Source organism: Myxocyprinus asiaticus, chromosome 12 (assembly GCF_019703515.2).
Source record: "Myxocyprinus asiaticus isolate MX2 ecotype Aquarium Trade chromosome 12, UBuf_Myxa_2, whole genome shotgun sequence".
Lineage (NCBI taxonomy): Eukaryota > Metazoa > Chordata > Actinopteri > Cypriniformes > Catostomidae > Myxocyprinus > Myxocyprinus asiaticus.
In genome coordinates this window covers 8,674,978-8,696,785 of record NC_059355.1, presented here as the reverse complement: position 1 = coordinate 8,696,785, position 21,808 = coordinate 8,674,978, and the positions used below count along the sequence as shown (strand labels likewise).

At 36.7% G+C, this 21,808-nt stretch overlaps 1 protein-coding gene across 3 annotated transcripts in view; it reads right to left on the bottom strand.

The window, feature by feature from the left end:
* Positions 1-7,123: 7,123 nt before the first annotated feature.
* rtn4a (reticulon 4a) overlaps positions 7,124-21,808 on the bottom strand; it is a 28,895-nt gene continuing 14,210 nt past the window's right edge. For 2 of the 3 annotated variants that reach the window (XM_051711438.1, XM_051711439.1), the window contains exons 2-7: positions 18,571-18,778; positions 15,814-15,952; positions 8,657-8,726; positions 8,456-8,502; positions 8,225-8,283; positions 7,124-8,034 (exon numbers count right to left, since the gene is read on the bottom strand). In XM_051711438.1, the coding sequence (XP_051567398.1) occupies positions 7,992-8,034; positions 8,225-8,283; positions 8,456-8,502; positions 8,657-8,726; positions 15,814-15,952; positions 18,571-18,778 (566 nt within the window). In that variant the 3' untranslated portion in view covers positions 7,124-7,991. Of the gene's footprint in view, positions 8,035-8,224; positions 8,284-8,455; positions 8,503-8,656; positions 8,727-15,813; positions 15,953-18,570; positions 18,779-20,645; positions 20,775-21,808 lie in introns of those variants that run through there. The other variant, XM_051711440.1, reaches the window with a different exon arrangement.

Here is a 21,808-nt window from a genome sequence, read left to right as displayed (position 1 = left end):
AGTATTACTTCAGATTTTCCCTCCCATCTACATTGGGTGGACAGAAAAGGCTTAGTTTGGTTTGATGTCTGTGTTTCCAACAGACAGGTAGTTAGTGCAGGTGTCTGTAATGGCAGGGTAAGTTACCACACCTGAGCAGAGGTAGAGGGTGTAATATTCACTGCTGCGCATGAGGTACTGGCTCTGCAACATATCCAAACAACATCTGTGAAGAGTTAATGAAAATGAGATTACAGCCCTGGGTGTAATCTCAGACACATATTCATGGACAGGTTATGTTCAGAATGAAATACTAGCTTACTACTTATTGAAAACTTTGCAGTATATATACATATATATATATTTTTTTTTTTTTTACGTGAAACAGAACACATTATGCAACATTTCGTCACGTGACCTCATCAAGTCAGTAAGTGACTTTTTTATTTTGCGTTTTGTGCAAAAGATTCTAAGCAAATAATGAGTTTTTGTTCATTGGTCACACTAGAAACGTAAGGTCAAACAGAATGCGATGTGGGATTCAGTATTTCATGCAGTTTGCTTTGTTGTATACTGCACATTTTTTATACTGCAAATATAGAAAAGATTAGCTAGATTAACACCGTTAAATAAGGCAGAAACGCTTGAACACTGTAAAAAGGGTCCATTGTAGTAGGTCATCTGGGTATTCCAGACATACAGAAAACCTGCATACTGGGCACAGTATACATACTATATACTGCAGACATATTAAGTAGTATGGTAGTATGGTATTCCAACTATATTGCTGAGAATAGCATACTACTCTTACTATTTCTCTTGTATCTATATACTGCAGAAATAGTAAGCAGTATTGTAGTATGTTAAATTCTGAATAGCATACTACTCTTAGTAATTAGTATGGTATTATGTAAGTAGTATGGTAGTATGCTATTCCAACTATGCTGTTTAAGTTTGGAATAGCATACTACTATTTTCCTGTATCTATATATTGCAGAAATAGTTAGCAGTAAGCTTGTACAGCATGCTATTCTGTAAATAAAAATCCTCACACAGACAGGAGCCTCACCTCTCAAGTGTGGCATTAACTTTTTCCTGAGAGTGGAAGTTAAACTAGACAATAGTGTGTGTCTATTAACTAAGCATAATTTTCAATAATCTGTCTGCATTGTCACGGGGAAATTAAAAGAGCCCTATTTCCCCTCCAAACACACCAATTTAATCTACTCCTCTCTCCCCGTCAGCTCGATGCCCACGTATCCAGTGAGCAGTAATATGATGTTATAGCCTACTCTTCTGTTTTCTCACTTATTGCATATAGGAACCTATTTTGCAAGCGTGAGTCAAGTCCAAGAGAAGTGGTAAAAATCTGCAAGCCCTGATTTTTGAAGCGCGTGACACAAATTCATTTAATTTATGGCTTCACGTAACTAGTTTTGGACACATTTGTACAGACACACTCTTATTACAAGAATTATCACTTAGTGGTGTGACTCTTCGAAGAAGTCTTCTATGCCTGTAGAAAAGCCTATTTTACACAGAGAACTCAACACAAGTGTGTTTTTAAAGGGATAGTTCACCCAAAAATAAAAATTCTCTCATAATTTATTCACCCTCGTGCCAAGATGTGTATGACTTTCATCTGCAGAACACAAATTAAGATTTCTTAGAAGAATATCTCAGCTCTATAGGTCCATACAATGCAAGTCAACAGGGTCCAAAACTTTGAAGCTCCAAAAAGCGCATAAAGTCAGCATAGAAGGCTCTGGTGGTTAAATCCATTTCTTCTGAAGCATCATAACAGATGTGAATGAGAAACAGATCAATTTGTAAGCCCTTTTTACTATACATTCTCTTCCCTGCCCAGTAGGTGGCAATATGCATGAAGCGAATCACCAAAAACAAAAGAAGAATGTGAAAGTGAAAGTTGAGATTGATAGTAAAAAGGACTTAAATATTGATCTGTTCTCACCCACACCTATCACATAGCTTTAGAATATATGGATTTAAACACTGGAGTCTTATGGATTACTTTTATGCTGCCTTTATATGCTTTTTGAGCTTCAAAGTTCTGGCCACCAATCACATGCATTGTATGGACCTACAGAGCCTATTCTTCTACCAAAAAAAAAAAAAAAAATTCCTTAGTGTTCAGCAGAAGAAAGTCATACACATCTGGGCTGGCATGAGGGTGAGTATAAATGATGAGAGAATTTATATTTTTTAAGGTGAACCATTCCTTTAAGTGGGCTTTGGGTGGGTTGACTGCTGTCTGTATTCGTTTTATCATATCTGGAGAGACGCTAACTGGCTCTGACAGGGGCACATGCAAGGGGTCTTTGGGGTCGCGTATTTTGGAAAAGCACTATGGGAAAATTATTCATCATCATTTTGACAATTCTCTGTCAAAATCAACTTTGACAGCACGTTGCTGGTGTCCTATTTTCATCATTCTTTTGGTTTATTTCAATGTTTTTTTTCCTATTATTTTTGCCTCGGGTCATAAAAACATCTCATGGAAAATACTAGAAAACGCAGAAAACAAGATTATGTCCCGTTTTTATTGAAGGTGCCATATAAATGCTCTCCTCCAGCCCCCTGGTATTTTTCATTTGATGTAACTTTCTAATTTATCCCCGAGTAAATAGCAAACGTAATGCGAAGGGAATGATGAGCAGGTATGAGACGTGTGCCAATGAGAGGAAAGAGGCACTCCATGCAGCAAATTATCCTCCCAGCACGGAAGCATCTGCTCAGCCGAGACGGGAGAAAACCAAGGCTTAACTCTCCTCTCCTGCTCCCCCCAAAAACAGTCCAGCAATCAATAGAAAGTTCATTTTAGACAGGCACTCTGGTAATCCCTACTGTCCCTAATGATCTTTCCAGCACAACAGGATGACCTAATCTTGATTCATATGAATCTCTGCGCAATGCATGGAAAACACACACATACACACACAAACAAACACAGGAGACTGGGTTAGGACTCGGAGAAAGGAGTACAGATTGAGTATATACTCAAATTAGTAAAATAATAATAATAATAATAATAATAATAATAATAATAATTTTAATGTAATAAATAAAATACAAAATCTGTCATCATTCACTCACTCTCAAGTCGTTCAAAACCTGTACGTTTTTCTTTAATGTGGAACACAAAAGCAGAATATCCTGGCCCGTCTTTTCAATACAATGGTAGTAGATACACTCGAAACAATATTTTAGCCTATTTTTTTAAGATTTATGCATTTCAATTTCATAATATCAAATTGAATTGTCATTTTAAACCATTTATTTGTTTATTAAACTCAATACAAATTTGTGGAATTTAGTCTTGAAATTAGTCAGTCTTGTGTAATTATCTTTTTGAGTGTTGTATCATAAAGTAACTCCATATGCAACTCATGCATCATATCCCAAGTCTTCTGAAGCCATACGATTTTTGGGAAGAAACAACAGGCACTTAGAATGGGAGTGAATGAGGCCAGTCCATAAACACTAAAATACACATCGTTTCAAACGTAAAGCCGTAAGAATTAAACATTATGCGTGTTAACATGATTTTAGTGTGATACAATCACTTACTACTGTTATCAGTGTACTTACTTCCAATACCAGTGTTACAGGGTTTCATTGTCATGGCAACAGAGTTGTAATATTGGATATAACTTTACATAGATGAGCTCAGTAAGTGATTTTATCACACTAAAAACATGTAAATATGTGTAATGTTTACATATTGTGGCTATACATTTGAAACTGTATGCATTTTAGCATTTACGGACTGGCCCCATTCACTTCCATTGTAAATGCCTTCCTGTATTTATTTTTTTAATAGGGAGATTACTATATATTGTGTGTGTGTGTGTGTGAACAACATTATGCCACAAATGCTGTTAGCTGACCTTGAATTGCAGTGAATCCAGAACATTCCTTTAACATCATCTGTGCATTCATGAGTGCTATAAAGGAAGCTCGCCTTGTTCAGCGCTGAAAAACAAATTCTTGCAGATTCACTTGAATAGTGCAATAAGTATTCACACTGGCTGGTTTCAAATACATATTCCAAAACCATCAAAAATTAAGACCTTTTTTTGTGTGAAATTTAACCTCAAAACTAAAATGGGAATACATAAAGGTAGAGTTGAACCAAAAGGTTGAACTGTATTCTCATTACATTCATACACATTATGTTGGGACAAGTCACATTGCCACAAACACAGTAATGTCTTCCGGTTTTACATGTTCAAATTGTTTCTGACATTTTGTATTTCTTCTTTACATCTTAGCCATTTCATAACTGTCACTGTTTGTTGTTGGAAAAGTCATTAAATGATTCATAATATGCAGATGCCTTTAAAATTCTAGATAGTAGTTAATTATTCAAAATATCTATTCTTCTCAAATCAGTGTCAATATACGGCAGGTGCCCACTGTGACAACTTACCCCACTATGTACCCCACTATATTCACAGAAATGAACTTTTTCTGAGCAATAACGGTGGAAGTGTTCAACAGTATTTTTGTACCTTAGACTTCAAGGTGTGTCTTCACAGAAGCAGACTCAAAAATAACCCCACCATGAGGAAAATTAACTAGAGTAAAAAGTGTTACAACTTCAAACCCTCTTTAACAGCACTGTCAAGTTACTCCTTGTTCATAAACTGCATAATTAAAATGTTCAATATTTTAAAAGATTGTTCAAATTGAACGTCACATTTACTTAAAAAACTGAAATACAATCAAACGTGACAGATTTCAACGGTAAATTCCTGTACCTCACAGATATGGGTAATACAATTCTGATGCTCAATTCAGAGAAATGTTTACATTCACATAGCACCACTAGGTGGCGCCAAAGGTCCTGTGACACATTGCAGTTCCCCAAAAATGTGTAAAGGCTCAAGCCCCTTTTATTCAACACCAAACCAGAAATGTGTTCTTTTATAATTAAGCAGTTATATATACAGGTGCATCTCAATAAATTAGAATGTCGTGGAAAAGTTCATTTATTTCAGTAATTCAACTCAAATTGTGAAACTATTGTATTAAATAAATTCAGTGCACACAGACTGAAGTAGTTTAAGTCTTTGGTTCTTTTAATTGTGATGATTTTGGCTCACATTTAACAAAAACCCACCAATTCACTATCTCAAAAAATTAGAATACATCATAAGACCAATAAAAAAAACATTTTTAGTGAATTGTTGGCCTTCTGGAAAGTATGTTCATTTACTGTATATGTACTCAGTACTTGGTAGGGGCTCCTTTTGCTTTAATTACTGCCTCAATTTGGCGTGGCATGGAGGTGATCAGTTTGTGGCACTGCTGAGGTGGTATGGAAGCCCAGGTTTCGTTGACAGTGGCCTTCAGCTCATCTGCATTTTTTTGGTCTCTTGTTTCTCATTTTCCTCTTGACAATACCCCATAGATTCTCTATGGGGTTCAGGTCTGGTGGGTTTGCTGGCCAGTCAAGCACACCAACACCATGGTCATTTAACCAACTTTTGGTGCATTTGGCAGTGTGGGCAGGTGCCAAATCCTGCTGGAAAATGAAATCAGCATCTTTAAAAAGCTGGTCAGCAGAAGGAAGCATGAAGTGCTCCAAAATTTCTTGGTAAATGGGTGCAGTGACTTTGGTTTTCAAAAAACATAATGGACCAACACCAGCAGATGACATTGCACCCCAAATCATCACAGACTGTGGAAACTTAACACTGGACTTCAAGCAACTTGGGCTATGAGCTTCTCCACCCTTCCTCCAGACTCTAGGATCTTGGTTTCCAAATGAAATACAAAACTTGCTCTCATCTGAAAAGAGGACTTTGGACCACTGGGCAACAGTCCAGTTCTTCTTCTCCTTAGCCCAGATAAGACGCCTCTGACGTTGTCTGTGGTTCAGGAGTGGCTTAACAAGAGGAATACGACAACTGTAGCCAAATTCCTTGACACGTCTGTGTGTGGTGGCTCTTGATGCCTCGACCCCAGCCTCAGTCCATTCCTTGTGAAGATCACCCAGATTCTTGAATCGATTTTGCTTGACAATCCTCATAAGGCTGCGGTTCTCTCGGCTGGTTGTGCATCTTTTTCTTCCACACTTTTTCGTTCCACTCAACTTTCTGTTAACATGCTTGGATACAGCACTCTGTGAACAGCCAGCTTCTTTGGCAATGAATGTTTGTGGCTTACCCTCCTTGTGAAGGGTGTCAATGATTGTCTTCTGGACAACTGTCAGATCAGCAGTCTTCCCCATGATTGTGTAGCCTAGTGAACCAAACTGAGAGACCATTTTGAAGGCTCAGGAAACCTTTGCAGGTGTTTTGAGTTGATTAGCTGATTGGCATGTCACCATGTTTTAATTTTTTGAGATAGTGAATTGGTGGGTTTTTGTTAAATGTGAGCCAAAATCATCACAATTAAAAGAACCAAAGACTTAAACTACTTCAGTCTGTGTGCACTGAATTTATTTAATACACAAGTTTCACAATTTGAGTTGAATTACTGAAATAAATTAACTTTTCCACGACATTCTAATTTATTGAGATGCACCTGTATATATATATATATATATTACACACATATATAAGTAGCACATACATTCTGCTACAAATCCACTATTATTATTATTAACAACTACCTGTCATTTTAATCTAGATTCAAAATCACATTTAAAAAACTAAATATTTTAAGTCTTAATTAAATCTTAAAAATAGGCTAACATATTTAAGTGACTACTAATAAGCTAATTTTTTTTTTAGATTTAAGCATTTCAATTTCTTAACTAAATTCCATCTAATTGAATTACAAAAAAAAAAAAAAATTAAAATAAGCCAAAATATTTGTTAGTATCACTTGAAAAAATGTTTAGCCTATTTTTAAGATTTGCTCATTTCAATTTCTTAATTCCATCAAACTGAATTGTGTAATTAACAACATTAAATAAAACTTTTTTCTTTTTTTTTTTTACTTGTGGTTTTAATCTTAGTAGTTTAATATAACCTTTAAGAGTCAATTCCAGTTTTATAGGCTTAGCAAAATCAAAATCTACATTTAGCAAAATTAAATTTTTTCCCATAGAACCTTTTTACGGATACCCCTTGTTGGGAACCACTGGTGTATTGGCACCAACAAAAAACAACAATTGTTTGTCTACAAGCTTTATTGATACTTTATTGGCTTACTTTTCACAATGCATTCCACAGACAGTCTTTAGCATGTTTGCATCACAACTGAATTATCATTTACAATGACCAGCATGAACAACAGTGCTTGAATTTGCGAGTTTAAGAGCGTTTGCCGTTTCAGGTTTTCGATCCACGATGGCGAATTCTGCTAATGATTGATTCTGACACAACAAAATGGTGATGAGGCAACAGGCCTTTATTTAATTTTTAGTTTTTCACTAAACAGCTAAAAATGTGAATGGATATATGGGTGTAATATTTAACAGATCCCTGTGCGAAATAAAACTCCTACAGAACACTAGATGCTTCTTTAACGATGATTTAATCTCCTCAATTTTAGATTACACCACAACACCACTGTTCTATCACGCAAATACAAACAAAAAAATCAGCTAAAAACAAAAGACTTGCGTGAAGGAACTTCATAACCAAAATAATTCACTCCCTTTTATCATACAGAAATGAATTGAAATGGCCTTCAAACAAGGTGAACACTTCACTGACCGAATATTCAACGGAAAAACCTCATCAAATCCTGCCTTCAACAACAGTTCCTCAAGACTATACTTTGTAATGGTGTTACGTAGCTGTGTTTACTTCAAACATGGAGAGCTAGATCTACTTGGAAAGACAGTGACGACTCTGCTCGTGAGAGAAACTCATATGAGGTTTAAAACAATTCTTGATTATGCTAAGATTTCAAACACTGGGGGAGGGGAAAAAGGTTTACATTGCATCGTCTAAGGCCTTTTTTCTCAAACCAAACACGATACTGTCCATCATATCTCTTGTTCCACCATTAATCACTTTTCATTCAAACTTTCTTCACTCTGTCTTCGGCTTTGCTCCGGGAATCTTGGCCTGGATCCTGTAAATGATGAGTAAACAAAGGAGAAAGCATTATAAGACAGGAACAAACTCCTTTATTTGGTCTACAATTGTGTTAAACGGAGGATCTCTCTTAACACAACACACATAATCGGACATTTACCAGAGTAAAACACGGATATAGTGGCTGGTTCATTGAGGAAAGCAATTCAGGATATGAAAACACTTACTTTCCCACTATATCTTTGATTTGCTTGTTCACCAGTCCGTAGTAATGGTCAATTTGTGCCTGTGTTAGGAGTGATAGAGAAAAATTATACCATTCAGGTATACATTACATATTTAAGATATAGTTCATGATCACTGAAGACTCCTATAAATACTTAAATCAACCGTGACAGCGGGCTGAGCCAGAAGTTATCGTTGTCTTCTCATGCCAAATAGAAACACAGCAAACATACCTGATGTTTTTCATAGATGACTGGCCAACTGAAAGCACCAATGAGACCTAAAGAAAATATTATCAGGGTGGAAGAAAAAAAAATTATAATCGGATACATTATAAATGTAATATTTGATATTCTGCCATTTAGACAAGTACCACAATTTTAACAAATACGTTCATTGACATTTTTTGGTTTAAGAACCAAATTCCAACATACCCAAAATAAGGAGGGTAAGACCATTGAACAAGGCCCCAACATAGGTCAGGATCCACATGAGAACTGCAAACTGAAGGTGAAAAACAAATAACATGTCAACATACAAGTAGAGAATTGCCTAGAGGCAACATTTTTTTTTGTTGCATGTGTAAATGCATTTTTTTTTACAAAGCTGAACTGGAGGAGAAATGTTTAAAAGATTCATGACTTGAACGATTTTTTTTTTTTGGTTACAATTAACAAAACTCCATTATCATAAAAAAATGAAAATAACAAAATCAGTGTTCAAAACCCTGTCCTCGTCTTACCTTGATACACTTTGGTAAGCCTACAACAATGATTTTTATTTTGAGCTGCCGAGTCTAAGCAATCGAATATTGTAATTGATAAAATGCATAAATTACTTATGACATAAAACATTATTGCATATTATGACCAAAAAAATATGGTGTGACCAAACTGACGATCTGTCCTGAGCAAAGTTGCCTGAATGGATGTCAGTATGTCAATACACACATATACATGTATATATACACACACATATATATATATGTGTGTGTGTGTGTGTGTGTGTGTATATATATGTATATATATATATATATATATACATACACACCCCACACACACACCCCACCCGCCCAACTAATTTCAATAAAATAATCAAATGAGATCACGCAGACTTGTGGGAACGACAGCTTGTTGCTTTTCCACTTTAATTAAAAATAGTTTACCATAAAAGTACAAGTTGTAACATTTTTACCAATTAAAATACATGTATTAGCTTTATTATTATTATTATTATTATAAAATCACAATTTATTGTAAAACTGAACTGCAAAAATGACTACTTACAGAACTGTTGGATTTCTGACACTATAAATTTTAAATACATTATTTAAAACGTTATATTTATACGTTAGCGACGTTATTGCGCAAGTCACATGCGAAGATGACATTTTGCAGAGACATCAACCTACAAATGGCTTATTTATTGTTGCCTCTGCATATTAAACAGGGATACAAGAAAGTTTGTAAACTAGAGCTAGACTGATATGTCAGTTTTACAGATTAATCAGTGCCGATATTTTTCTTATGGAACTATCAGTTATCAGCAAAAAACTAAGCTAAGATACTGTATACACACATTCTTTTAATCTTCCTTGTTTCATTGTGGCAGGTACTGGCACTGGTGGATTCTACAGTTAGAATAACTTTTGTAACCTCGATATCTGTGCCAGTCATAGTAACACTAAGATTTTTTTTTTTTTTATCATTCTATAAACAGATTTTAAAAACTATCGGCCGATTTATCGTCTTTTTTCACCACCTTAGTTACCAGTAGATTTGAAGTATAAACATTAAAAAAAAACACCACCCACACACACAAGTTTTAGGCCAATTCTGAGAGGGGAAAAAGGTAATGAAAAACTTAATTATGTCTTGACTGGTGGAAAAATTAAAATGCATGAACTAACCCCTTAAGGTGCCTGTAATGGATTTATGCTAACAATCTAGTTTTAAAATTCCAAAATAATAATTTCTCCATTTTAATACAATTTACATTGTAAACAACAGCTGCATTCCACTCGAACTCAAAATAAAGCCACAACTTTGTGATCTAACAAATGACAGAGCCCATTTAAAAACCACCAGCATATAAACGTGGCTCGTAATTGGACACGTCACTCAATATAGTTGTCTGAGCACAGAGCGGGTGAATGCTGGGATGGAATTGACCACCAGAGCTGCGAAAGGGCAGGGGGCTTCTGACTGTAACTGTATCCAGAACCCCTTAACCTCCACCCCCCTGCACAGGGCAGTAAATCTCCTTACACGGATAGTTCGGGCCACTGGGCTGCCCTGCGTTTAAGACGTGGGCCAATACGCCAAGAAAAGCCATGAGGTGTTGATTTAACATTAATGTTAGTGGTGCTTTCATTACGATGCAGAATTACTTTTTAATAATGTCTTCCATTTTGATGTAAGAGTAAAAACGCTTATTTCAAGAAGGAAAAGCATATTAAGTTAACCGTATTTCACGTTGTGCTTGTGTAACCTCAAGTTCTACTGTAATTAACTTGAAGCATACAAATAAGCTGACTTATATGCATTTTCTGTGCTGATTTTCGTGGAAAAAGGCCAACCTGTAGCTAAAAGCATTTATGAATTAGCCAAATTATTTAATAAATAAACAAGGGGCAGAATACCTGTAGAATTGTATGAATGCTAGGCATCCCAATTCTACGGAAATCTGATGAGCTTTCTGCAATCATACAACGGGGCATGACCACCATAGACTCTAATCTGACCAATATTCAGACAGGGTCCCCATCTTTTCAAGGCACAAATTTCCAGGACATTTCATGTGCCCAACAAGTGTAATATTTAAGCAAAAACACAAGCGTCCATTTAAACTGAGCTTTTATTTTGCCGTTTCTGTGCGTTTTGACAGTAGTTTCTCACCTCCAGATAAGCAGTTCACTACATGGCCCAGTGTGATTAATAATCCCTATAAAGCCGTGATTTAACTGAATAAATACAGTACATAGTCTGTATGTGCTGCACACTTCAGAGTACTCTGTCTCGGTCATCTCGCACACAAGAGCACGCGTGATGATCTATGATGGTGTTTTCACCGTATGAGCGGCCATCTCTACACATTAATTCGCATCACTTGCAGATTATTTATTCAATTAAATCAGAGACTTTAGTTTAATTATCACACTAGGACATAATTTTAATTGGATTAATTGTACATTCAAACATTCATTTTCGTCCAAATATGTCATATTCCTTGACATTCTGCATTTTATTGCTAATGTCATCTTTATGCCTAGATTCAGTGTTTTCTGCATACTACATGTGGTAACCGCGGTGTAAGCTGACTCCGATCATTGAATTTAAAAAAATTAATTCACATCCCGAAGTATCAAGGCCGAACCACCATGCTACCAACCCAGTAGGGTTGCGCGGTTTACCGCTACTAACGAACTAATCGCGATACCAGAAAAATTAAAACGGTATAATATCTTTTTGCTATTTTTTTGTACCATATTACAGTATGCTGTCATTAGCAAAATTATATGAGATGTGAGTTGAGATTAAATAAATGACAATTTGAAAATAAAAATAAAAAACTCTGGATATGGCCAAGTGTTTTCATTAAACAGCAGAATGATGTAATTTAATTAAATATTATACTGTCACATGCGCTGCATGCTACAGAATGTACAAGAGGTGCCGCTCTGCTCCGTCATCTACTTCACATGCATGCGCGCGCGCACACACACACACACACACACAAACGCAACACACACTACTGGTGCTGTCTAAAGCTTATAACTCACAGGGATGCAAACTTATGAGGGTAAAAAAAAAAGTTCGAAAAACAATCACGGATCCACGAACATGTATTCTTGGGTTATTTTTTTAAAGAAGCAGGTAAAAGCACCAACTTAAGCCATTTTAATGATTCAAGTATAGAAAATTATCTGCACAATTGCGCAGATTTAGCTGAAAAAATAAAAGGGTATTTTGGCATGGCGTGGCTTCGGTTTTACAAATTAGTTCAGTTTTGCTTAATTGATTAGTTCAGTGACCCCTTCTGGAGATGCCACTAGGTGGTAACAAATGAGGGTGTTATGTGCAATGAGTGAGTCATTGAATCATTTTGAGATGATCACGACCAAAATCTGCCAAGAGACTTTATAGTATTTAAGCATTATAAGAACAAAGCAGATCTAATTCAGTTCAGTTTGTGAACTGCAGAGCATGACTTTTCATCCAAAAAGACAACAATAACAGTCTAATAATGAGTATCAAAAAGATCCTTACCTTCTCCTTTATTAAAATTTGCATGTCAAATCTACTGAATTCAGTAGAATGTTTAAGCATCATAAGAACAAAAGCAGATGTACTGAATAATTTTCCTACACTCGGAAACGATAAGGTAATTTAAATTATGAGACGTTCAATATCTCTTCAAAAATATTTATTGTAGCTTTGTACTCTCAAAGACATCATTTGTGTGAGGCAAAATAGTGTGTGAAAAAACACTGGTGAAGTTGGAGCCGAGATTGCATTGACGCGTCACTTCATAGACTTCAATGTATTCGGCAGCGCTGATGCGAGTCATGTGAAAGCCCATCAACATGTATAAACAGTCACTTTTATGTATTAATAGCTCTTCCACCCTTTTCTCTCTGTGATGAACAATGTAGACTCACATGCCGATGCTGAAGTAAACGAACAACATGCCCCTCTCATTCAGTCGGTACATGTACCAGGTCATTCAGTTTGTTTATGAATGAGAAGTTTCACGAGTGCCACATCTCACGGTGCATGCGCCAAGCACACGACTGGCTGTAGCTGTACCCAGTCAAGCAATCTGCCTCAGTTGGACCGCGATTGCCAAGCACACGATTGGCCGCAGCTGTAATCAATCATGGAGGGTGTAATCGCCCTCAACCGTTGATGTCGTTTCACAATGCGCAGCTGCCGGCAGTGACAAAACAATATGAATTTGTGTATTCGATCGTTACCACTAATATATATATATATAATAATGGATCGCTGACGCAACGATAAACTGCTAGCAGGAGGTGAAGCCACCGGAAGTGTTTGTGTGGCCATCTTGGTATGCCCAAACGGTCATAGAGCATCAATTACTGACAGGCCCCCCCGTTTCACAGTCTCTGATCTCTAGATACAAGTCACATTTCGCCCTCTAGTGACAATCATGTTTAATGTTTAATTTGCATGTTCTGGATAATATTTGTTAAGAGGGAGAAGATATACCCGGATCACGACGTCAGAGCATTCACCTGCCCTGGTGTTCAGTCTATCAGTGCAGCACAACGATCACCAAAGGTAGGAAAAGCTGTTTAGGGTGACAATACGTTGTACCCCCGAACAGGGCTTTAAAAAAAGTCATACCGGGATTTCTAAATCACCTTAAATGCCTGGGATTTGCTTGTTTTCATACTGAAGTGCTCTCTGTAGTCATACATGGATACATATAAATAAGGTGTTCGTTTGCCATTTAAACCTAGCATATCAGTTTAATTTTAAGCACCTTTGCGTGTCTCCCTCTCTGCGCTGCACGTGTGATAGAGGGAGAGAGTGTGCGCTATTATTCAAGTGACTGCGAGAAAAAGCCACTTTTTGATGAAAACATAAGTAACTTTGATCAAACACTTTGATGCTCCCAATAAATAAGTCTGAAAATGTCTGTTTGTATCTTACCTCAGTTTCAGTGAACTTGTTTACATTCAGCTGATCTGTTCGCTGATTAAGTTTGTTAGAGGTAGACTGTTTGATATAGATACACAACTCACTTGGGCTTTCAAGAAAAATTTCCTGACTTTAAATAAATAATTACATGTGTAGGACGTTTGCGTTGTAGGTATGTACATGCAAATTTCAGATATAAAATCGGTGATTGAATGACTAATGTTTATTTGCTGAAATGAGATGATTTCCTATTATGTCATTAGGGACATTGGAATGTTTGGGCTTAGCAATATGGCGGCGCAGTGGCTTCACTTTTTTGACATCATAAACAGTTCTATATTATATATATATATCAGTGATTGTTACCATATTTTTGTACATGTAACGGAAACCTTTCTAGCAACAATCAAATCGTTTTATTATGCTGAAATATTTTCCTGAACAAATAATTTTTTTTCCAGGACATTTAGGTATTTTCAAATTTTCCATGACTTTTCCATGGCTGGAAAACTGCATTGCAAAATTCCATGTTTTCCAGGACACGTGGGAACCCTGTCAGATTAGTGGTCAACCAATATGGGATTTTCAATAGACTATTCTTAAACCATTACATTTTGCCCACCAATGTTGAATAATTACTTCATCTTGGTATATTAGGTCACATAGTTTGCAGATTTAAGTTTATGGAACCTTTGTCATCTCAGATAGCAATATGTGCTAGTTTGACCCCAAATGCCACAATAAGTAAACTAGAAAAAACAAACTGTAGCGTATACCGGTCAGACAAAACAAATGGATAGCTCTTTGAATGGCTCGCTCATCAGAATTGGAATGCTCTCAGCATGGCAACCCCGGACATTAGAGCAACAACGCAGAGGGAGGTGAAAGGTGTAGTCCAACTATTCAGTCGCTGCCATTCAACCTTGCAGCAAGCATGGTCATGTGACAGGGGTCTAAAACTGTGAATCACATGACTAAAGACCACCATTCTACAACGAAAGACCACAGCTGATACTTTAAACCCCCAATCTAACTCCCACCCTCAATAAACTCGCCATTTAAACCACAGTGTCTGCTGTGGCGAGAGAGAGAGGGGTCTGTGTCTTTGGCAAGATTTTTTTTATCCTGTCAGAGCCCAGTCCAAATCCCCTCAGCCTGGTCAACAAAGGCTGCTTTGTAGAGACATTCGTGACCCCTTCCTGCTACACTTGAGCAAACCCACAAACCTGACTGCCAACAATTCCTACCAAAAACAAAAGGGAGGCCGAGGCTCTGTTCAGCTGTAATCTAGGCAAATTGTGGCTGCTTTGACAAAGCTAAAAAAAAAAAAAAAAAAAAAAAAAAAAAAACATACTTTTAAAAACAATTGTCACTACATAACGGGACATACTTTTATTTGTTTTATTACATAGATTTAAATGAATTTGATTATTCTAAAATGTGGAAAACAGTAATATAAAAGAATGAATAGTTGTGTCCAAAATACAGGTGGAGTGATATACTGGTTTTTCATTTGGCATATACTTACATTGTGCATTGACTGTCATTTCAAAATAAGAGTCTCCAGTGCATTTCCGGCTTGTTTATTGTTAAAAGTTTCGCTTTACGCACCAAATCTTATTTTTTCTGATTATTATTGGGATTTTGTTTGCACAATAAACTGCTTTTTGGGGTTTTATTCATTTTTATCTCTTGTAGCCTCAATGTCTGTGCCCGTCTTGGTAAGGAAAATTAATTTTTTACATTAAATGAATTGTTTTTAAAAACTATTGGCCAATTTATCGGTTACTACCGATTATACATAATGTATTTTTTAGTCTTCAGTCCGAGTGTAGCTTTGGAGACCAATTCAATTAAGAGAGTCGGTGAGCTGAAAGAGCTTAATCAGGTTTTTATTTCCTCTGTTCCCCTAGAAAGAAACAAACCTTGAGCGAGTCCACCAGATCCTCCACCAGGAAGAGCCGTCGCAGTTCCCTGATGCCAGCATTGATGTGCCCCAGAGCAACATCACTGTACTTATGAACCATCTCGGTCGGGATCACGATATCCTTATCCAGATACATCCTGTACAGAGAAAGGTGGTTTACAGTGTTACTCCTACTCACACAGCATTTTAGATATCACTTACACACTTCCAACATGATGACAGCAAACAGAAGCCAACAACATCTTCTAAAGACATCCTAAGAAGCCATTCACACGTATGCGTCCTTGCGTTCAAAAAAAAACTAGAAGCAGCGCAACAAACAGAACATAACAGAAGTACTTTTAACTTGTGACAGCTTCGTCAAAATGTAGCATTCCTGCACAAGATGCAAAAAAAGCACGTTTATTTGACCTGGTGTATTCAGACGCATTTTGGCCGATCCGTTTGAAATGGGGCAACACTAAATACAGGTCTAAACAGGGTCCAAAACGTTTTGAGATTTGGAGGTGGTCGAAAATGTACGTGACCACATTGTGCTGGTAATGCAAATGCTCATCCGTTCAAACAGTGCCGCCTACTCGCATGTCAATAAAACAATGCGCCAAAAAAAAAAAGCAATTTTAAAACTTGGCCAGTTACGCGCGACTTTAAAAAGGAAATAATTGTGATGAGCTCAAATGTAAAAGTTATATTTACACAATGTGTGCGCGTGTGCCATATTACTTGCATTTAAAACTATTGTGTTGTTAGCTTAGCAACATGCCAACATCAAATTTGTAATCAACTATGAGCCAAGTGCCGGTATTAACTTAAGGCACACCATTCATGTGTCGCAAGGAGTTGCTGCCTATGTACAGCACTCCAAATAAGTCATTTATGAGGTTACATTGCAGTTAGGATGCTACCTTAAGTCCCAGGTATATTTAGTTTTTCTGTATTTCGGATTGTTGCCTTTCAAAGAATACTCTGACCATGAGCGAATACGCATTTGACGCATGCCCACAACAGCTGCTTTTTGATACTCTTTAATACAGTTAAATGGCAGGCACATAGGCCAACAATGTGCACAGATGAGAACCGCATCCGCAGGACGAGAAAATCTGGGCCGCATGCAAACTGTGCTGATGACAATTTTTGTCTCGCATACCGTGCAATGCTATCAGCAATGCGGACAACGAAAGTATACTTTGGCCTTTAGAAGGTTGCTGCCTATGTAGGCAGTGTACAGCAAGGTACCTCACTGCGTTTTAAAACATAACTTAGATGCTTGCTGAAACAAGTAAATATGCTGTATAAGAGATATATGGATATTTCGACCACATTACTTTCAACAGAATAAGAATGTTTCAAGCTGTTGGATTCTGCTGCTCTAGTTCACAGCAGGGAATTACAATTTTGGCAGGAAGTCAAACTAATGGGTGAGGTTCAAACATAAGCACCTCATGTAAGCCCAGAAGTTAAGCTCCACAGATCTGCCTTCTTACACAGTGGAAAACAAACTGATCAAAGCAGGATTATCTCCACTGTTTTGCATTCAGATGATGCAAAGTGAAGAAAACATGGCGTCTAAGTGTGTGAGATTGGTGCAATTACAATATGCCTGCACCAGTGTTTTAACAACTACAAGTAGTGACGCTATTAACTTAACTACATTTTAAGTAGTGTGAGAGTAGTTCAACTCTTCAAAACAGCGTAGCTTTTCTAGTAACAAGTTACTTTTGCCAAACACTGGCGATGTAGTATAAAACTTTACATTGCAGTTTTTTTACAGTGTTCGTGCGTAGGGCTTTACATCCAAACGAACTGATGCAATAATCAAACATACACTCCCAACTAGGGGTGGGCGATATACCAGTAAACACGATAAACCTGTAGAAATTAGAGATAATACAAAATGTATACCAGTTATCTATCGCGGTTGCGCAAAATCACCACCGTGTGGCAAGACAGGTGCACCTCATTCTATTCACATTACACCTACATGGTACACATTCTGTCGGAGAAATGGAGGAAGGTGGAGTGGCTTAACTTGAGACAGAGAATTGAAGAACAGGGTTATTCAGTCATTGACAGTTTTTCGGCAGCCACCCAAGTGAAATTTCGGACCACAAACAAATGCACAATTCTGAATGCAGGGATCTCAAGATGTGTTTTCCAAGATCCATCTTGACACAGCAACCTAAACGCGCTGCGTTTATGACATAACGCAACCAAAGTGAGATGCTCCAAAAGCGTTCATCTGACGCATGTGTACATTGATGCATCCTTAAATAAGCCCTTATATTAAATCTATCACAGCCAGATTGACAAATACAAGTCCAAAATGGATTGTTGTGGACTGTAGGCCAATGCTAAGGTAATGGTAAATATTATGGAAATAAACTAAATACTGCCTTCTAAAGCCACATTTTGTAATTTCTTATCAATGATTTGCTCGTCTGTCACAATAATGCAATGCATTTAAATTTTCTGAATTTTTATTTTTATAATATGCATTATTTATATAATTTAAATGACTAATTTTTTATTATTTTTTTAATTTGTGGGTTTTCTCAGCAATATTTATACATGTGATTAATTGTGACTACTTAATCAGCATATCATGCATTTAAATAAAAAAATATATAATAAAAAAAAAAAATTGACAGCCCTAATTTTAAACATTACATTAAAAAAAATAAATACAGAAATCACCTTTGAAACTGTATTTTGTCAAGCTACTCATTATTTAAAGTTTCAAAGTGTGTGCGCTCACTTGAAGGGGTGTCCATCCTCTGACTTCTGAATGGCCTGTAAAATGCCCTTGTATATCCTGAAGGAGATGGTGACAGACAGCAGGGCGAGTGCGACGTAGGAGAAGACACTGATAATACTGCATGCACTGAGGGACAGCAGCAGCAACAGACTGGCTCCAAACACCACCCCCGTCCTCTGCAGATCTCGCCAATACAGCAGGTCCACCACTGCCAGTCAAAGAGGAAGAGCACAGTGACAAAATAAGAGCTGATGACATCAACCGATAACACAAGACAGTACGATAATGCAACTTCATGGTTTAATTCAAAGCAATAACCACATTTAATTGCACATTAATATTCAGATTAAAGGAACAGTTCACCCAAAAATGAAAATTCTCTCATTTACTCACCCTCATGGCATGCTAGATGTGCGACTTTCGTCTGCAGAACACAAAGATTTTTAGAAGAATATCTCAGCTCTATAGGTCTATACAATGCAAGTGAATGGTGACCTAAACTCTGAAGCTCAAAAAAGCACATTAAGCCAGCATAAAAGTAGCCCATACAACTCCAGTGGTTAAATCCATATCTTCAGAAGTGATATGATAGGGGTGGGTGAGAAACAGATCAATATTTACGACCTTCTTTACTAGAAATCTCCCATTTCACTTTCTTTTGCTGATGCACATTCTTTAATGGTGGAAACATATAGTAAAAAAAGGACTTAAATATTGATCTGTTTCTCACCCACACCTACCATATCGATTCAGAAGATATGGATTTAACCACTGGAGTCGTATGGATTACTCTTATGCTGGCTTTGTGATTTTTGAAGATTCAAAGTTTTGGTCACCATTCACTTACATTGTATGGACCTACAGAGCTGAGATATTCTCCTAAAAATCATCATTTGTGTTGTGCAGAAGAAAAAGTCACACATCTGGGACGGCATGAGGTGAGTAAATGATGAGAGAATTTTTGAGTGAACTATGCCTTTAATATCAGAATTTGGACACATTCAGTTTATGCATGCATCATGTAATACCCTATTGCAGAATACTGGTCAATAATCTGGTTTCTAAAAATCTTAAAACGAAAGCTGGCATATGCATGTATTAAACAGAATTTGGACATGTTATTCAGAATATCTACGGTTCACACATATCTTTTGGGATATGCTTTTTATCAAGTATACAGATAACATTCAATTTACTGTGAAGTATGCAAGCATATTTTAGAAAGAAATAAAGCCTTAGCCTGAAAATTATTGTTTGAGATTTGAACAGAGAAGATCGAGTATTTAAGACTGCTACAGGTCATGGTGGCTTTCCATATGAGGATGCAGAACAAATTATATCTAAACACAAACATCCAAACACCCTTCTAAAAGGAATAAAAAAAAAAAAATGTCAATGCACACACGAAACCAGGCAACAACGGCCTGTTTCATAGGGTGATCATGTTTAGCACAGCTAAATTAGAACCTATCCTGTTCTTGCTTGAGGGAGGATAAAAATAGGACAGAAACCTCAGTCATACCCCTATGCTTAGGATCAATGATTAAACTCAAACTCGAATGTTTGCCTAGATAGAGCAGGTCAGAGTTCAAGGAATTTGGCCAAGCATTCTTTATCTTTTCCCATTGTATTTCTAAAGATGAACATCAACCATCCAAAAGCCAAAGCATTTAATCAATAATTCAGAAGCACTTGGGTTTGTTCAGCAGAACATGTCCTTCCTCTTGTACTCTTGCCAGCAGACCGTTGCATAGGCTTATCACACTGAACAGTCCACATACTTTGCATAAGCCTCATTTCTGAACGCCAATGCATAGTTGTGCATGAAGATTATCTAATTACTATTCATAGTATTAAATGTTAATTATAATAATGTAGGATTAAATGAGGTCGCGCGGCCTTATCAGGAACGTCGGCAATAAAAATGACACTTATCATCATGATTTAATTCCAGGTAGCCTCTAATGCTACAGAAAAAGACATTGCAATATAAATAAACATCAAATAAATTGCGGTGCATGGAGAAGGGACGCGATTAAAGTCGGGTTAACTTCCTAACTAACTAACTAACTAACCTTGTTTGGAATCCATCGCGCTCCTCTGCGATCAGACAACCTGGGCCAAGAACACACGAGAAGCAACACAAATGACAAATTCTACTTCCGGTCGATCTGCAGGATTTCAAAACAAAAGTCTCTCAGTACGCCACAGTAATAGCACAACCTGACGTCACAGTTCAATCCATATCACGAAAGGAAATCTACAATTTCAAAATAAAAGTCTGCATACGCTTTAGCATAGTATCGGCTCAAATCAGGGTATTTATCAAATGGACTTTGTTCCAGAACGTAGCAATAATTTCAGCACTGGAATCTCTAGAGTTCTCCAACTACATAAAACACAGAGTTGATAAATTGGCATTAAAATAAAGCTGACTGTACATCTCGATACAAAGCATGTTCATACGGGAATAGTTCACAGAGGAAAGTCATACTGCTCCAGTATGAATACACCGTGAATAATTAAGATGCTAGTGGTTGACCAATAAGGTTTTTTTTTTTTTTTTTTTTTTTTTTTAAATGGCTTATAGGGAGTGCAGGGTGGCTGTTTTTGTTCTCTCATAGCATAATAAGATATACACACACTTGCTGAATTTAAATGAACAATTTTTCCTGAAAAATCACCAAATTATTATTGAAAATGAAAAATGTGCACTATCCATTAATGGCTGAAACACTAGGTTATAATTCATATTGAAGAGGGAATTGGTTGACCAATGTGTTTTATTATGGCAGATATATCTAGAGCACAGGGTGGCTAAAATAATGTCAATAATAAGATTTAGAGATGGAACATAAGGTGTAGCCTACACCATTTTAATTGTAATAAATACATGATACTTGAAAAAGCAAAATGTCTACCATTTATTGGCAAGGCTTTCGGTTGATTTTGAAATTGACACTAGGCATAAATTAAAATCCTGCTAAATTTGCACTATCCATCTGACAGGGAAAAAAAAAAACGGTTGTTGGCTCAAACAACGTATAAAAATAAATAGCTTCGAAGTGTTTTGCTTTACTTAATATGTACAACGCAATATCAATTTTAAGGTGAACTTAGAGTTACATAAAGTAAATGAATAATCGGGAGTTCCTTGAACTTCTTTAGCTTACAAATCCATAAAATTGTAAGTGCTACCCAGATGAGTAGGAGTGTCTTTTATCTGCTGAACCCAAAT